The 17,969-nt window shown below is 43.4% G+C and overlaps 1 protein-coding gene across 5 annotated transcripts in view; it reads right to left on the bottom strand.

Annotated features, from left to right (window-relative positions):
- NSMCE1 (NSE1 component of SMC5/6 complex) overlaps window positions 1–17,492 on the bottom strand; it is a 44,495-nt gene extending 27,003 nt beyond the window's left edge. For 2 of the 5 annotated variants that reach the window (XM_073361593.2, XM_073361595.2), the window contains exons 1-2: window positions 17,336–17,490; window positions 13,720–13,863 (exon numbers count right to left, since the gene is read on the bottom strand). In XM_073361593.2, the coding sequence (XP_073217694.1) occupies window positions 13,720–13,837 (118 nt within the window). In that variant the 5' untranslated portion in view covers window positions 13,838–13,863; window positions 17,336–17,490. Of the gene's footprint in view, window positions 1–13,719; window positions 13,864–15,690; window positions 15,789–17,335 lie in introns of those variants that run through there. The other 3 variants (XM_073361594.1, XM_073361591.2, XM_073361592.1) reach the window with 3 other exon arrangements.
- Between the last annotated feature and the right edge of the window lie 477 nt (window positions 17,493–17,969).

The raw sequence follows: 17,969 nt of genomic DNA, 5'->3' as shown, positions 1-17,969 counted from the left end.
AAGGAGGGAGGAAAGCAGCTCTGTTTTAGCCAATCTGAGCTTAAATGTTAAATGTCCACAAGGAGATGTCAAATAAATTGGTTAGTCTCTAAGGTGCCACAAGTACTCCTTTTCTTTTTGAGAGACAGGATGAAATTTTAGTTTGGACAGAAGGAGACAGGTCTGGAGTAAAGAGGTAATCTGTGTGTCGTTAGCATAGAGATGGTTATTGAATTTGTCTTTATGGATGAGATTACCCAGAGATAAGGTGTAGAAGGAGAAGACTAGGGGACAAAGAACAGAGCCTTGTGGAACACCTACACAAAGGTGAAGGGAGGACGAGACGGATCCTCCGAAGAACATGCTGAAGGGAAGATTAAAGAGGTAGGAGGAGAACCAGGAGAGGACAGAGGTATGGAAGCCAAGGAAGGACATGATTTAAAGAAGAGGAGCATGGTCAACAGTGTCAAAGGCAGCTAACAGATCAAGGAAGATGAGTATGCAGTACTGGTTCTAAGCAGTGGCTAAGAAGAGGTCATTAGAGACTTTGGCAAGAGAGTTTTCAGTGGAGTGAAAGGTGGAAGCTTGACTGGGGGAACGTCTAGGATGGACTTGGAGGAGAGGAACTCCAAACAGTGATTGTAGTCAGTTCACTTAATGAATTGAGAAATTAAACAGAAATGGGGCAGTAGTTGAAGAGGCAAGTGGGGTCAAGGGTAGGTTAAAATAGTGGTTCTCAACCAGGGGTATGTATATCCCTGGGGGTACATCAACTCATCTAGATATTTGCCTAGTTTTACAACATACATAAAAAGCACTAGCAAAGTCAGAACAAACTAAAATTTCATACAGACAATGACTTGTTTATACTGCTCTACATAATTTACACTGAAATGTAATATTTATATCCCAATTGATTTATTTTATAGTTATATGGTAAAAATGAGAAAGTAAGTAATTTTTCAGTAATAGCGTTCTGTGACACTTCCGTATTTTTATTTCTGATTTTGTAAGCAAGTGGTTTTTAAGCGAAATGAAACTTGGGATACGCAAGACAAATCAGACTCCTGAAAGGGGTACAGTAGTCTGGAAAGGTTGAGACCCACTGGCTTAAAATACCCCAGCCCAAAATGAGGAAACAGCAGGTGGGAGGATCACAGTTCTTTTCAGAAAAGAATGCCATTCCTCCACACCATCTTCTACCAAAGCAAGCACCTTAACAAGGGTTCATGCTAGGCTCTATCACACAATGCAAATACAGGTCTTTAGATTTTTAGAAAGAGGAGAGGGTATTACAGAGGTGACCAGGAGTGACAAAGGCTTCCCCCACAAACTGCTGAGGACATTATAGGGATAGTAAGAGCACAGCTTGAGTCATGTTTGCAGTTGTTTGCCTTGCTCGCTCAGGTTTGCTACAATGTGTTTTATACACTGGAGAGACTTACACCACAGCTTAATCGGCAAAAGGCCCTTTAACAGAATCGGACATAAAACAATTCTATCCTGAACAACCCTGCATATTTCTGTTTTAACTGAAGTTTTAAAATAGTCAGTCATTCTGAGCACCACCATGACGGGTGCTGGGAGTGAGTCCAGAGACACATCAGTGGACATGTGGAGCACTCTCTCTCATATGTTCCAATCCTACCGATGAATATACTCTAAAAGCACTTCTGGAGTTATTGATTCATGGTAGCGATCTAAGGCCCAATCAGGATCAGAGCCCCACTAAGACAAGTGTTGTACATACATACAGAAAGATGCTCCCTACCCCCAAAAACTTACAAAATAATTTGAAATATGATGGAAAAAGTGAGCGTGACAAACATTAGAAAGGAATGTGATCACTTCATCTAGCTATGGTTCCACAGGTCAGCTATTGCACAACTGTGATGGAGTATTTGCCTCACACAAGCCTTGACTGGGTTAACTGTATATGCTGCACCTGGAGGGAGGCCAGGGCTTGATAAGCACTACTTACAGATGAACCTCACCTGTTGCAGAAGCAGGGCTAGGAGTATACAGACAGGAAGTGAGAGCAGTAAAGGGCTGTGCAGTCACTTCCTAGATGGAAAGGCAATTGTCCAGGGACAAGGAGGAAATCCAGGGGGAGAGTAAGCCCTAGAATTCTATCCTGCACTAGGGAGGCTGGGAAGGGTGAGGTAGCCATGAGGCACACAGTATGCTCCCATGATAAACCCAAAGATAAGCCAGGAGATAAAAAGATGGGGTAGGACAGAGCCCAGGGAAACAGCAACAGGTCTATGATTAGCAGCTTAGGTCTGCTCAGTCATAGGATCTGGAACTTGAAGTAGTCGGTAGACCTGGGTTCCCCTACCAGCCACTGGACCTATTCTTGGAATAGAAGACTACCTGAGATAGCATATGGACAGCTTGTCTAGTGGAACTTTATTGAAGAAGGGGGAGTACTATACAGTGACTGGGCTGGAGGGCTAGGTCATGAAGAGGAAGCGCCCTGAGTCATGGAGAGAGAGGTCACACTGTGAGCAACTGATGGAAGGAGGAGCAAAACCAGGTGAAAGCCAATTCCAGACCCAGCCACAAGGTGCACCTATGGTGAGCAGAACCCCATTACAACTTGGTTCCTAATAATTTAGTTGGGGATTGGTCCTGCTTTGAGCAGGGGGGTGGACTAGATGACCTCCTGAGGTCCCTTCCAACCCTGATATTCTATGAATTTGAAAGGGGCTGTTTTTGTGTCCTCTTACACTTAAAACCAATTTCACACTCTAATGTCCTAGCACTTGGAATACAACCATCTGATGATATAGACATGGGAGGTTAACCCTTTAGCTTAATTGAATTGAATTATGCTAATTCTATAGCATGTTAGATTTGGTGTGATCTCAAGGATATTATGATACTACACTTTAACGACATCCAGTGCATCTGGACACATTGCTTCAATAAAGAAGTCCATATCCAGGAATATAGAGAACTTTGAAGAACTACATTAAATGCTACACTTCCTAGTTTAGTATACATCAGTAATGCTACAATAAATAAAGCATATACTGACTAGGTCTATTTAGATGCTGTTAGAAAACAAGGAAAATCATAATGTATTTGCCCTTGGAAGCAATGCTCTGTCACGTTGCTGTGTTTGCTCAAGAAATGAATGTAAAGAAAGTAAAATCATGTTTTATTCAATGATTCAAGTACAGGTTCCTTTTGTTCACAAAATCTCCTGACTTGGCACATGGCCTTTAAGGTAGAGTATTTATTGTGGTTAACATTTTAAAACTCCTACACATCTGAGTAATTTCACAACCTTTTTTATCCCACACTAGCTGTATATATATAGACTGAATACACTGTACTTAGAAGGTGGGAGTTTTATGGTGTGCTACTCTGTTGTCAGGAAATCTTCCTGACAGATGACCCTTTCTGATAAGTTATTTAACTAACTTTTACTGCACTAAGAAAAGGAGTACTTGTGGCACCTTAGAGACCAACAAATTTATTTGAGCATGAGCTTTCGTGAGCTACAGCTCACTTCATCGGATGCATTCATCTGACTGAAGTAGTGAGCTGTAGCTCACGAAAGCTTATGCTCAAATAAATTTGTTAGTCTCTAAGGTGCCACAAGTACTCCTTTTCTTTTTGTGAATACAGACTAACATGGCTGCTACTCTGAAACCTTTTACTGCACTGTAGTTCACTGGCCTAGAAATAGACTTTAAGGCCAGAAGGTATCATAGCGATCATCTTTCTAGTGTGACCTTCTGCACATTGCAGGCCACAGAACCTCAAACACCCACTCCTCTAATAGTCCCATAACCTCTTGAGGACTTCAGTAACTCAGCCAATCTTGATTTAAAGACTTCAAGTTATGAAGAATCCACCATTTACTGTTGTTTAAACCAGCAAGTGACTCATGCCCTATGCTGCAGAGGAAGATGGGAAATCCCCGGGGCCTCTGCCAATCTGACCGGGGGGGGAAATTCCTTCCCGATCCCAAATATGGCCATCAGTTAGACCCTAAATATGTTGGCAAGACTCAACAGCCAGACACCCAGGAAAGAATTCACTGTAGTAACTCAGAGCCATCCCCACCTAATGTCCCATCTCCAGCCATTGGAGATACTTGCTACTATCAGTTGCAGGTGGGCCACTTGCCATTGTCAGCAACCTCATACCATTCCCTCCATAAACTTAAGCGGCTCAGTTGTGAAACCAGTTAGGTTTTTTGCCCCTATGGAAGGCTGTTCACTCCACTGATGGTTCGAAACCTTCATCTAATTTCAAGCCTAAACATGGTGACGGCCAGTTTATATCCATGTGTGCCAACATTGGCACTTAACTTAAATGCCAGGGAGGGAGAAGAGTTATTTATCCCTCTGATGTGTTTACAGAGAGCAATCAGATCTCCCCTCAGCCTTTGTTATGTTGGGCTAAACAAGCCAAATTCCTTAAGTCTCCTCTCATAAGGTAGATTCTCCATTCATCTGATCATCCTATTAGCCCTTCTCTGGACGTGTTCCAGTTTGAATCCATCTTTCTTGAACACAGGAGACCAGAATTGCACACAGTATTTCAGATGAAATCTCACCAGTGCTTTGTATAGTGGTAATGACACTTTCTTATCTCTACTGGAAATACCAGAACTGGGACCAAGTTGTAAAGTTTGCTGTAATGTTCAATGTTGCTCTGATCCAGACCTCTGGTTCAGGACATCTCTGCTAATTACAATACATATCTTTATCAAACAAGGCACAATGACTTGTGTGTCTTCAGGAAAAAAATTAAGCCAGTTTTGAATTTGAGGGGTATAGGGGAAGCAATGGTACTCTCCCTTGTTTTACTCATGTTAGTCACCACAATAAGATATTGCTCATGGGAGATTGCACAAATGTTTTAAAATAGGATTGTTCCTGCTCTCTGAGCTTCACTGGACTCCTTAGCTTGGCTCCCCTTCTGAGGGGTTTAAATATGCCCACTGACATTGCTGGGCTCATTCTGATTAAGGAACAAAAATAAGTAGTGGTATCTCCCAAACACCACCCCACCAATAGTGCTAAAATTAAAGGTAGTTCACAGTAGATTGAGCAGTTCTGTGATCTCTCCTTCCCCTTTCTCACATAGGGAACAATGGTGATAATTAAATTATCGTTGGGCACCTGAGTTATGGCTTGTCTACATGGGGAAATAGACTGGAATAGATTTTACTTTGGAAGTGGATTAAACTAAACCACAAAATAGCACCCTTAGTGCAGAATAACTCCCCATGGGGGGGGGGGGTTAGCGTGCTTTAAAATTCAAACCCTAGCTGATTCTACAAAAGCTCCTCCATGTAGACAAACCCATACCCCTCACTAAGATGAAAGGGGCAGTTCACCCTCTGAGCTATCGTTCCAGGCTCTCTGCAGACTCGTGTAGGTATTTCTGCATTGGTTGTATTCAGTTCACAGTGTTGAGGTTTTCTTTGCAGTCATAACAGCTAGAGAGTTACTTTTTCCCATTAAATCTGAGATTCTGAAAAACAAGAAAGTACCTTAAGAGGCATTGGTATGCTGTACTACCGCATACCAACTTAATTTGAGCCAAGATTTAAGCCAACTAATATTCTAGAGCTACCTGGATTCCATCATCATAGTCATCTTTTTCCTTTATGCCGCTTTTCCTGGTGAGGATTGCAGCAGCAGCATAGAAAGCAGGGAGGGCCAGACCTTCTTTTCCTCCACAACAGGTTCCAGCTCCTCCTGGGGGATTCCCCAGCAGGTGGAAGATAATATCCCTTCACTGTGTCCCGGGTCAGCCTTGGGGCCTCCGCCCAGTGAGACATGCCCAGTAAAGTTCCAGTGGAAGCTTCTGGGGGCATCCTTATCAGGTGCCTGAACCAATTCAGCTGACTCCTCTCGATCCAGAGGACTAGGCTTTTTTCTTAAACAAAACAAGTCACTTAACTTTTTTCTACCCAAAACTGTCTTATCTTAATAACTTTCAGAAGCTGCCTTAGAGCCCAATCCTACACTCTTTACTCACGTGAGGAGTAGCATCAGTTGGTAAAGCTATTCAGGTTCAGAAGCATCTACAGACCTAAGCCTGTAGATATCTTTGTACTAATTACTTTCCAATTAGTCTTGTTTGCAAATATGTGAAAGATGTAGGTCTTGTGACCTTCGACGCTTTCAGTTTTTGTTTTGCAAGCAGCAGTTTAGTTTTCACTTTATCAGATTGTATCACCTACTGCTAAAAATTACTAATTAACTAAAAATGTTACTCATTTCAGCTTAATTTCAGTTTGTCCATCACATTTTCAAAATTAGTGAAGGTATAATACAGATAGTAAGCAGTTCTGAAACATCAAAACTAAATTGATTACACATTCCTATACCATTGAAGACTGAAAAAGAACTTCAAATTAAACTGAAAGCACAAAACCAAAATTCCTGTTTTATAATGTACAGAGGTCACTACTGTGTCTAGAGGGACTAGTGAATATGTAGTTAAATCTGGTGGAAAGATTTAGCCTTGAGAGATACTTTTCCCCCCAGGCAAATATGTTATATAAAATTCCAAAGAAAAGCCTTCCAATAAAGGATGAAGTGGCAAATTTAACACTGCCAAAAAGGCATTACTTAAAAACTGTTAATTGCAAATATGAATAAAGTTTTAAATATGCAGATCTAAAGACACTATTTTTGTAAAAGTATCAGGGGGTAGCCGTGTTAGTCTGTATCCACAAAAACAACAAGGAGTCCGGTGGCACCTTAAAGACTAACAGAAGAAGTGGTTTTTTACCCACCCATCTGAAGAAGTGGTTATTTACCCACAAAAGCTTATGCCAAAATAAATCTGTTAGTCTTTAAGGTGCCACCGGACTCCTTGTTATTTTTGTAAAAGCTTTTACATGTTTTTGGTGAGGTTTGAATTGGTTTAACCCTAAATTTCTTTGTTTTTATTTGGGCTGTTTACACAATTAACATTATTTTAATGTAACTTTCTACAGGGTATATGCTAGCCAGGAATGCAGCTGTTTGTAAACCGAGGCTGATGCACATCTGTTAGTCAGATTTAACACTGCAATCTGGAACTAGTGACATGTTACTTCATGTGGAAAGGACCTACTAAATTCCCCATTTAAAAAGCACACTTCTCTGAAATATTTCTGCCTACATAACACCCTGACTACGGTAGTTCAAAGAAATTAAAGAAAATCTCCTTTTCATTCAGCTGTTACTGTGTATTTATAGTCAGTTTTGCTGTTTCTGCTTGTATAATTAGGCCCCACTCCTGCCATCAGATCTGTGCAAGTGAACCTCTGCTGCTCATGTAGAGTTCTAAAGTCCTGGATTAGAGCATTAAAACAAGATCCCCTCTGCCCATCTCACTGGCTTCTGACCAGGAAAACGAGAGAGATCCCAGTTTTAAATGGGTCAGTGTCAGTAATAACCTTAATGATCTGACCAATGTTTTCCTGAGTAAAAGAGGTCTTGGTAAGGCTAGGTGTGTACTACTGCTGAGCACACAATTTGCCTACAAAGTCAACATGTTACCTAACTGGTAGCTCCGGAAAGCACTTTGGGATACCCAGAATATGTGTTGGATCATATTAAAGAAGTTCTGTATTAAAATCACAAATGAGTTTGATTCCCCAGAGTTTAAATTCCAGGGTATTACTAATTAAGAGCTCTCTTGGTTTTTGGTACTGTTTCTCTCCCTCTATGTGTGAAACTTGCAAGCTGCTAATTGTGTTAGTACATTCTAAGACAGAGTCTGTTCTCAAAGCAATTCACAGAGAGAGAGAGACTCAAAGCAATACTCTAACAACAGAAACAGCACCCAGAGACTCCCCACCCTTTTGTTGTATTAACCATTGTGATTAAAATAGAGATAGAGGATGTATGTGGATGGATGCTTGGTGTGGATAATAACTGAATGATCAGGGAGGTGCCAGCCTAAGAATCCAGTGTCCATCGGCTGAAGAAGGCGTCAAGTGGAAATAACCAGAGGGACCCCCCCCCCCCCCGGAGGGCAGACTGGAATCCACCCAACAGCCTCAAGGATGGGAGAACCAAAGAACAAGATAACATCTTGGAGCCATCAGGAATGTGCTATCTGCTGATTGATTCAGCAACAGCATGATGAAGCAATTCCCATAGACTGGCATAGGAAGAAATTCCTATAAAAACAGACTCTAAAAAGTGAGAACTTTGGGGTCTGATTCTGCAAACCAACTTCCAGGAGCATCAGATGAGCATCTGACAAGGCCCTGCTCTCTCCTCATGTCCAGGCCACCTGGCCAGTGACTTGGCATGAGCAACTCTAAGGCTGGTAACTATGATAACAACCTTGCAGAACCTGTGTGTGTGTGTGTGTGTGTGTGTTTGTATGAATGAATGAATGTGAGAATAAATATGAGATTGAATGGAATGTTATAGCTATAACTAACTGCTTACTATGATTCTTTCTGTATTCACAATAAATGTGGTATTTTGCCTTTTTCCCTTTAATAAGATCCTGCTGGTTTTTATTTTATTGGTACAACATTTTGGTGGAGAATTGCGAAAGGGGGAATATTGGTAAAAAACCTCAGTTATTGTAAATATTGGTGTGCACACCGCCAGCTCTAGTGAGCTAGGCATTTCTATTAGGTTAAACCAGACCTGCTGGCCTCCGAGAAGGTAGCAGGGGACCTGCTGGCCTCCGAGAAGGTAGCAGGGGACCTGCTGGCCTCCGAGAAGGTAGCAGGGGACCTGCTGGCCTCCGAGAAGGTAGCAGGGGACCTGCTGGCCTCCGAGAAGGTAGCAGGGGACCTGCTGGCCTCCGAGAAGGTAGCAGGGGACCTGCTGGCCTCCGAGAAGGTAGCAGGGGACCTGCTGGCCTCCGAGAAGGTAGCAGGGGACCTGCTGGCCTCCGAGAAGGTAGCAGGGGACCTGCTGGCCTCCGAGAAGGTAGCAGGGGACCTGCTGGCCTCCGAGAAGGTAGCAGGGGACCTGCTGGCCTCCGAGAAGGTAGCAGGGGACCTGCTGGCCTCCGAGAAGGTAGCAGGGGACCTGCTGGCCTCCGAGAAGGTAGCAGGGGACCTGCTGGCCTCCGAGAAGGTAGCAGGGGACCTGCTGGCCTCCGAGAAGGTAGCAGGGGACCTGCTGGCCTCCGAGAAGGTAGCAGGGGACCTGCTGGCCTCCGAGAAGGTAGCAGGGGACCTGCTGGCCTCCGAGAAGGTAGCAGGGGACCTGCTGGCCTCCGAGAAGGTAGCAGGGGACCTGCTGGCCTCCGAGAAGGTAGCAGGGGACCTGCTGGCCTCCGAGAAGGTAGCAGGGGACCTGCTGGCCTCCGAGAAGGTAGCAGGGGACCTGCTGGCCTCCGAGAAGGTAGCAGGGGACCTGCTGGCCTCCGAGAAGGTAGCAGGGGACCTGCTGGCCTCCGAGAAGGTAGCAGGGGACCTGCTGGCCTCCGAGAAGGTAGCAGGGGACCTGCTGGCCTCCGAGAAGGTAGCAGGGGAAAAACGCATAGATTAAGCTATGATTTCAGAATCTAGGCTGTGTCACTTGCTAAGTAATACCAGCAGTGACAAAGAGATTGAAATATCCATGTTAAGATGTTTAAAAGAAAACAGGGTAAGCCAGTACCAGAGGGAGGAATGGAGTCAGAAGGAACTCCAACCTCACCTTTTGTTAAAGAAATTACACCTTTTAAACAAATCCTTCAAAAATGTGGGCACAGTCCTTGGACTAAACAAGCCCTAGCTGATGTCTGCACTATTTCGGACCTAGAGGATAGATTGGCTCAGTATATCCTCATATACAAACCTTCTAGTGCTGCCAAAAGAGATGCAGCAGCAATTTGGTTGTTGTGGGAGGCATGTAAGGATTCTTCCCTCCGCTTGTTTTCATGTAAAGAGGAAAAGGCACAAACGGAAAAGGGAGCAGACAATTGGAAGGTGCTGGCTACAAATATCCAAAGCCAGATGAAAATAGTGAAAGAGGCACTCCAGGAATACAAAAAGAGTGAAAAAGTTAACTCTGCAGAGGCTGGAGAGAGGCAGGTAAAGGGGGAGAAGGTCCTATGTACGGCACCCCCAGGCATAATTACAAAGAGAAAAGAGAGTAAAAAAAAAAAAAAAGTTAACTCTGCAGAGGCTGGAGGGAATTAAGCAGTTAAACTTTGTATTTCACCCAAACAACTTTTAACCGAAAATGTTAAAAAGGAAAAGTGTTAGAGCATTCTTGGTTTCTTTGCAGCCATTCTGAAAGAAAAATGGGCCCTTTTCCAAAGGAATGTCTGTAAATTAGCCAGGCAAAAATAAACTATCTGATTAAAATCATTTGACTGGACAATTTAGTCAAATTTGCTAAAAGAACATAAGAGGGTTCTATTGGAACTTAACTGCCTCAAATGTATAAAGGGAATGTAAGATGTAAAAAACAGAGCAGTGTGGAAGGGATGTTAAGGAAAAGAAAACGTGTATGTATCTGTCTGTGTGTGTGTAAATATGTCAAGTTCTAAGGACCAGTTAGTTTTGTTTTTGTTTTAAATAATGCCACTAAAAATCCATTTGACTCTTTAATTCAAAGTTGCAAAACTGACAGACCTTTTTGCTAGACACAGGTAATTAGTGTTGTTTGGCTTTGGGATTTGGCATTTAACCCTTAAAAGGTAACTCACTGCTTTACAAAATTTAAAATGTTATTAAGTTGTGGCTGCAGCAGGGCAGTCAAAATCAGGAGAATATAAAAAAAAAAAATTTGGATTCTTTTTGTTTGTTTTTTGTTTGTTTGTTTTTGTAACAAAATAGCAGATGAGAGTTGTAGTAAAAAAAAAATTAAAAAAGACAGTGCCTCTCTGAAGCAACAGCAGAGGTGAGGTGCACAAAACAAAAAGAAGCAATGTTAGAAACACTGAGTCTTAAAATGGCTCTGAGTAATCAGACTGTCACTTTGATAAAGGTACATGAAAACTCTGTAAGCAAAAAAAGAAAAAGTGACACCTTATGTAAAAATGGATCTGGATAATGTTATAGAAGTTAAACTATGGAAGAAATGTGCATTTGCCCCAGAACATGTGCAGGGTATATTGTAGAAGGGGCAAAAGAAATGCAAACATACCATGCTACTTAATTAAAATGCTATTAGGGCTCCAAAGGGAGCCACAATAGGTTGGGTTTTCTTTTTCAGATTGCTGTGTGTTTTGGAAGCAGAAGTTAAAAGTAATCAAAACTCTGGTGAAAGTTGATTGTGTCCCTTTTAAGATAGAGTCTCTGAGCTGCTGATGGCTTTAAATCCAAAAGCAGGAAGTTTCTGTGAAAATGCAAATTACCTAAATGATAAAGGAAGGAAAGAACTAGCAGCACAAAGGAGCTGCAGATAAAGGACATACCTGGTCAGCAAACAAATTGTCTAAATAAAAGGCATGGGATAACAAGATAATTTTAATAAATTTAATGATAATAAGTATCCCTGTAACAACGTATAGTGTGTATGATTTTTGGAAAAATCCTTTAAGGTCGTATGGTAATGATGCTTCTCAGTTATTACCTGTAAATAAAACTTAAAGCTTAACACAGCAGGAAAAACATTATAAATTTGGTCTGCTGTATAAGAAGGAAAACTCAGGGATTTAATGACTAAACAGTGGGATAATTTCCCCATAACCCTTAAAAGATAAAAGCCTTTGAAACCTGGCCTGCCTATAGAACAAAAACAGGAAAATATGGGGGCAATTTCTCTGTTTTGCCTGCAATCAGCAAGGGTATTTGTAAAAGAAATATTTTAAGCAATAATCTGCCACCCCAAAAGGGGTAGAAACATGTTTTTTTGTCTTTCAGAAAATCAGGAAAAGCTGCCAGCTGAAAAGCAACCCAATACCATGAATCTACTGTCACAATAGAAATTGTGTTCTGTGTTCTATGTTTTGTCTTGTGTTTTGTCTTGTTGCTAGCACTGTTGTGTGTTTTAAAAAAAAAAAAATACTGAAGACCTGCAGGAACTTAAAAATAAATTAAGCTTTCTGTCCCAGCTACAGGACAGCCTGATACAAAAACAAGTACATGCCAATGTAGACTTGGTCCAAATTGGTCTGGGTAACCTAAAAGGCCGATGGAATCTTTAGTAATGGCTTAATACTACCACATGGCTTATCCATAAGAAAAAAAATATTTAGAAATAGGGAACTACACAGCCATAGCTATGGGATGCACTGAAATGCAGATACTTGCACTAGCTACTTTGGAACACAAAATGTTCTGGGTCATATTGGGAAATATTAAGGGTTTGATGCATTTGTTAAAAAAGAAAGAGATCATTGTTTGACACTTATCAATATGAATGGATGCAATATGTTTCCACTATTGTAAACCAGACTTGTTAATGGGAGAAATTGTTGTCAAAATTGCACACCAACAGTCCCTGGAGGCAAAGGTATTGAAGGTTAACCCACTCCCCATATTACACATGGGATCCTTTTGGCTACCCTGGACCTTGAGCCAGTGAGCTGGGGAGGGAGGGAAGCTATTGGACACTAGAGATTGTACCGAATGGACTCCTCAAAAGTGGGTGTGCCTCACCTTGCCCCTTGCCCCAGAACCTTGTAGTAAAGATACATCACTAGGATCATGTATGTGGCATGAATTGGAATCACAAACTCAAATTGCCTCACAGTACTTTCTCTTGAATAGGCTACATAGAAAGTGACACTGACGATTATAAATCTTAGTGTCAAAAGGGGGATTATGTTGGATCATATTAAAGAAGTTCTGTATTAAAATCACAAATGAGTTTGATTCCCCAGAGTTTAAATTCCAGGGTATTACTAATTAAGAGGTCTCTTGGTTTTTGGTGCTGTTTCTCTCCCTCTATGTGTGAAACTTGCAAGCTGCTAATTGTGTTAGTACATTCTAAGACAGAGTCTGTTCTCAAAGCAATTCACAGAGAGAGAGACTCAAAGCAATACTCTAACAACAGAAACAGCACCCAGAGACTCCCCGCCCTTTTGTTGTATTAACCATTGTGATTAAAATAGAGATAGAGGATGTATGTGGATGGATGCTTGGTGTGGATAATAACTGAATGATCAGGGAGGTGCCAGCCTAAGAATCCAGTGTCCATCGGCTGAAGAAGGCGTCAAGTGGAAATAACCAGAGGACCCCCCCGCCCCGGAGGGCAGACTGGAATCCACCCAACAGCCTCAAGGATGGGAGAACCAAAGAACAAGATAACATCTTGGAGCCGTCAGGAATGTGCTATCTGCTGATTGATTCAGCAACAGCATGATGAAGCAATTCCCATAGACTGGCATAGGAAGAAATTCCTATAAAAATAGACTCTAAAAAGTGAGAACTTTGGGGTCTGATTCTGCAAACCAACTTCCAGGAGCATCAGATGAGCATCTGACAAGGCCCTGCTCCCTCCTCATGTCCAGGCCACCTGGCCAGTGACTTGGCATGAGCAACTCTAAGGCTGTTAACTATGATAACAACCTTGCAGAACCTGTGTGTGTGTGTGTGTGTGTGTGTGTGTGTGTGTGTGTGTGTTTGTATGAATGAATGAATGTGAGAATAAATATGAGATTGAATGGAATGTTATAGCTATAACTAACTGCTTACTATGATTCTTTCTGTATTCACAATAAATGTGGTATTTTGCCTTTTTCCCTTTAATAAGATCCTGCTGGTTTTTATTTTATTGGTACAACATATGAAGGTTGCAATAGAAAGCCCAATTTTACTCTGTTCTCTCATTCACTACACTGCTATTTTTCTAAGGAAATGACACTAACCTTTATGGATTTCACAGCAGTCCCTGTGTAATGTTCTAGCCACCGACCCTTCCATTATTCCATGAGACATCAGCACCTGCAGGAACCGTCGATGACCATCAGTCATCTGGGTAGCCATTGAAATGTTACACTACGTTTAGAAAGCTGCAGAAGGAATAAACTGCAATTAGATGCACACATTCAAGCAAAATATTTATCTATACGCACATTTGTGAATACCTTCTATCAAATCAATCCATATCTCATTCTGAAGAAAGAAAAATAAGTTCCCAACAGCACAAATTATTTTGATCTTTATATAAAAGATTCCAAATAAGATTTCAACTTCACAGGTACCTGTAGGAGTTCCGCATATAGCTTTAGTTAGGATTAATCCTATCCCCTTCCTGGGGAAAGTGAACATACCAGTGAGACAAGAAATTATATTAGGGCAAACAAGCATATTTATCAAGTTTTAGCTCAGAATGCACATAGGGCTTAACACTGATGTTCTAGGGTATTTGTTATGAACCTTATCGCTACTTCCCAGGACTCTTTCAGATACAAAATACAACGTTGCATACATTATGCCACTGTACTAGCCAAATAAAAGAGTGGTAGTAAAGTTCTCAGTGCCTCTGTTTCCCCATCTGTAAAATGGGGGAAATGGTACGCACATTCTTTGGAAAGCACATTGACATCCACTGGAAAAAAGCGTTATATAAAGGCTAGGTATTATTATTACAATCAATAAAATAGTTGGTACAGTTTGGGGTTCAATCCATCTTCTGGTCATTTTTATCTGAATAATACTGTCTTGTCTACTGAGATTGCAAAAGGCCAAGCATGTGGTCTGTGTGCTTGTCAAGGTCCCTTCCCCACTCTGAACTCTAGGGTACAGATGTGGAGACCTGCATGAAAACCTCCTAAGCTTACTTTTACCAGCTCAGGTTAAAACTTCCCCAAGGTACAAAATTATTTTACCCTTGGATTTTCACTGCCACCACCAAACTTTATCTGGGTTTACTGGGAAACGTAGTTTGGACACATCTCTCCCCCCAAAATCCTCCTAACCCTTGCACCCCACTTCCTGGGGAAGGTTTGGTAAAAATCCTCACCGATTTGCATAGGTGACCACAGACCCAAACCCTTGGATCTTAGAACAATGAAAAAGCATTCAGTTTTCTTACAAGAAGACTTTTAATAGAAGTAAAGGAATCATCTCTGTAAAATCAGGATGGTAGATACCTTACAGGGTAATTAGATTCAAAACATAGAGAATCCCTCTAGGCAAAACCTTAAGTTACAAAAAAGACACACGGACAGGAATAGTCATTCTATTCAGCACAGCTCTTTTCTCTGCCATTTAAAGAAATCATAATCTAACACATACCTAGCTAGATTACTTACTAAATTCTAAGACTTCATTCCTGTTCTGTCCCCGGCAAAAGCAGCATACAGACAGACACAGACCCTTTGTTTTTCTCCCTCCTCCCAGCTTTTGAAAGTATTTTGTCTCCTCATTGGTCATTTTGGTCAGGTGCCAGCAAGGTTACCTTTAGCTTCTTACAGGTAAGAGGAGTTTTCCTCTGGCCAGGAGGGATTTTAAAGGGGTTTACCCTTCCCTTTATATTTATGACAGTGCTAAATAAAAGCATCCCACTGAACCCTTCTCCACCTCTTGGGACACCATCCTCAGTGAGAGAAAACCCACAGCCAGGTAAGAAAGAGGCAGGAAATATTAGGGCAAAGTGATAAATACTAGTTATCCTAAGCTAGTGGTACTCAAGTTTTCGACTACTCTACCCGTTTCAGGAGTCTGATTTGCCTTGAGTACCCCAAGTTTCACCTCTCTTAAAAACTACTTGCTTACAAAATCAGACGTAAAAATACAGAAGTGTCACTGCACACTATTACTGAAAAATTGCTTAATTTCTAATTTTTACCATATAATTATAAAATAATCAAATGTAATATAAATATTGTACTTACATTTCAATGTCTAATAATATAGAGCAGTATAAAACAAGTCACTGTCTCTATGAAATTTTAGTTTGTACTGACTTCAGTAGTCCTTTTTATGTAGCCTGCTGTAAAACGAGGCAAATACCTAAATGAGTTGATGTAACCTGTGGAAGATCTCTGCATACCCCTGGTTGAGAACCACTGCCCTAAGCCCTTCTGTGTACTGAGTAACTCTGCCCATATTTCAGAGTAACAGCCGTGTTAGTCTGTATTCGCAAAAAGAAAAGGAGGACTTGTGGCACCTTAGAGACTAACCAATTTATCTGAGCATAAGCTTTCGTGAGCTACAGCTCACTTCATCGGATGCATACTGTGGAAAGTGCAGAAGATCTTTTATACACACAGTGAGCTGTAGCTCACGAAAGCTTATGCTCAAATAAATTGGTTAGTCTCTAAGGTGCCACAAGTACTCCTTTACTTTCTGCCCACATTTGCCAGTCATACTGGCATATAATAAAAGATGTTAAAATCCTGAACTATTTACTTTTCTTCAGCATTGGCACATGGAATACTGTTTCTACTCCCTGGCCTTTCTAACCAATGCCAAATGATGCCACAGGAAACAATATGCTGCAAGACGGAAGTAGCCTTTGCACCAGGAACAGAACTTGTAACTTTTCTATTCACACCACACAGATGTGAGAGTTCAGTTACTCCCCAAACTCTCAACACTATCACCAGCCAGAGGGTATATTGCCAGGGGCATAGTCTTACCAACAGCTTTAGGGACTGGATTAAGAAAATTCACAAAAGGTTTACAGTGTGTTTGGGGCTCACTCTGTCTTTAAAGTGAATTGACCAAAAGCTACTGCAGCCCTCTCCATCCAAAGCTTCATCTGCCCCCTGCCAATGGGCCACAGGGCTCCCCAGGACATTCTGTCAGAGGTAACAGTTCAGACTCTGTGATCTTTGGCCTCTTGACTGAAGGGGGCACCCACTTAAACTCAGTTGTGACATGGCTGCTTGCCGTGCTATGAAATGATTTGAGATCCTCCAAATTCATGTCACACTGGGCAAAAAGAGTCCTCCGACGGAGGTAACTTTCACTCTCTACTGCCCAGGGCTGGAGTGTTACTAAGATGGCTTGTGAGGCCCAGCCCCCAGGCACACAGCTGGCCTGGGAAATGCTGAGGTTCCTCCTGCCCACTTGCTCTTTCAGGTCTCATGCACATGTGGCCTTGACTTTAGAATCATAGAATATCAGGGTTGGAAGGGACCCCTGAAGGTCATCTAGTCCAACCCCCTGCTCTTGTATTGTAAATACATTGTAAATGAGGGGATTAATGTTACCCCAAACCTACTTCCTCCAATCCCCCACAACCTACCCTACCCCCTCCCAATGCCCTCCCCACAACTTTCCCTGCCCCCCACCTACCCCACCTCCTCCAATCCCCCACAACCTACCCTACCCCCTCCCAATGCCCTCCCCACAACTTTCCCTGCCCCCCACCTACCCCACCTCCTCCAATCCCCCACAACCTACCCTACCCCCTCCCAATGCCCTCCCCACAACTTTCCCTGCCCCCCACCTACCCCACCTCCTCCAATCCCCCACAACCTACCCTACCCCCTCCCAATGCCCTCCCCACAACTTTCCCTGCCCCCCACTTACCTCCCAAGTCCAAACTACCCCCTCCACAACCCCGCCGGCCCTGATTGGCCCGCCCCGCCTGGCCCCTTTTCCGGGCGGACTCGAGGATTCGGCGCTCGCCGCTGTCGCCTGCTGACATCGATGACTCGGCTGGTCTGAGTCCGCCTCGTCCCCGCCAACACCCCCCCCCGCGCCGCCCCTCCCCCAACACCCCCGCTGCTCCCCCGCGCCGCCCCCAAAACTCCCCCCGCAACCCCGCCCCGCGCCGCCCCTCCCCCAACACCCCCGCAACCCCGCCGCCCCCAAAACTCCCCCCGCAACCCCGCGCCGCCCCTCCCCCAACACCCCCGCAACCCCGCCCCGCGCCGCCCCCAAAACTCCCCCCGCGCCGCCCCTCCCCCAACACCCCCGCTACCCCCCCGCGCCCCCCTCCCCCAACACCCCCGCGGCGCCCCCCAGCGCTCCCCCCGCGCCGCCCCTCCCCCAACACCCCCCGCTACCCCGCCCCGCGCCGCCCCCAAAACTCCCCCCACACCCCCGCGCCCCCCTCCCCCAACATCCTCCCCCAACACCCCCGCGGCGCCCCCCAGCACTCCCCCCGCGCCGCCCCTCCCCCAACACCCCCGCTACCTCCCCTCCCCGCGCCGCCCCTCCC

The sequence above is a fragment of the Lepidochelys kempii genome, chromosome 10, assembly GCF_965140285.1.
Source record: "Lepidochelys kempii isolate rLepKem1 chromosome 10, rLepKem1.hap1, whole genome shotgun sequence".
In the NCBI taxonomy this organism is placed as follows: Eukaryota; Metazoa; Chordata; order Testudines; family Cheloniidae; genus Lepidochelys; species Lepidochelys kempii.
Note: the sequence above shows the minus strand (reverse complement) of the source record. Positions and strands in the feature narration are given on the sequence as shown.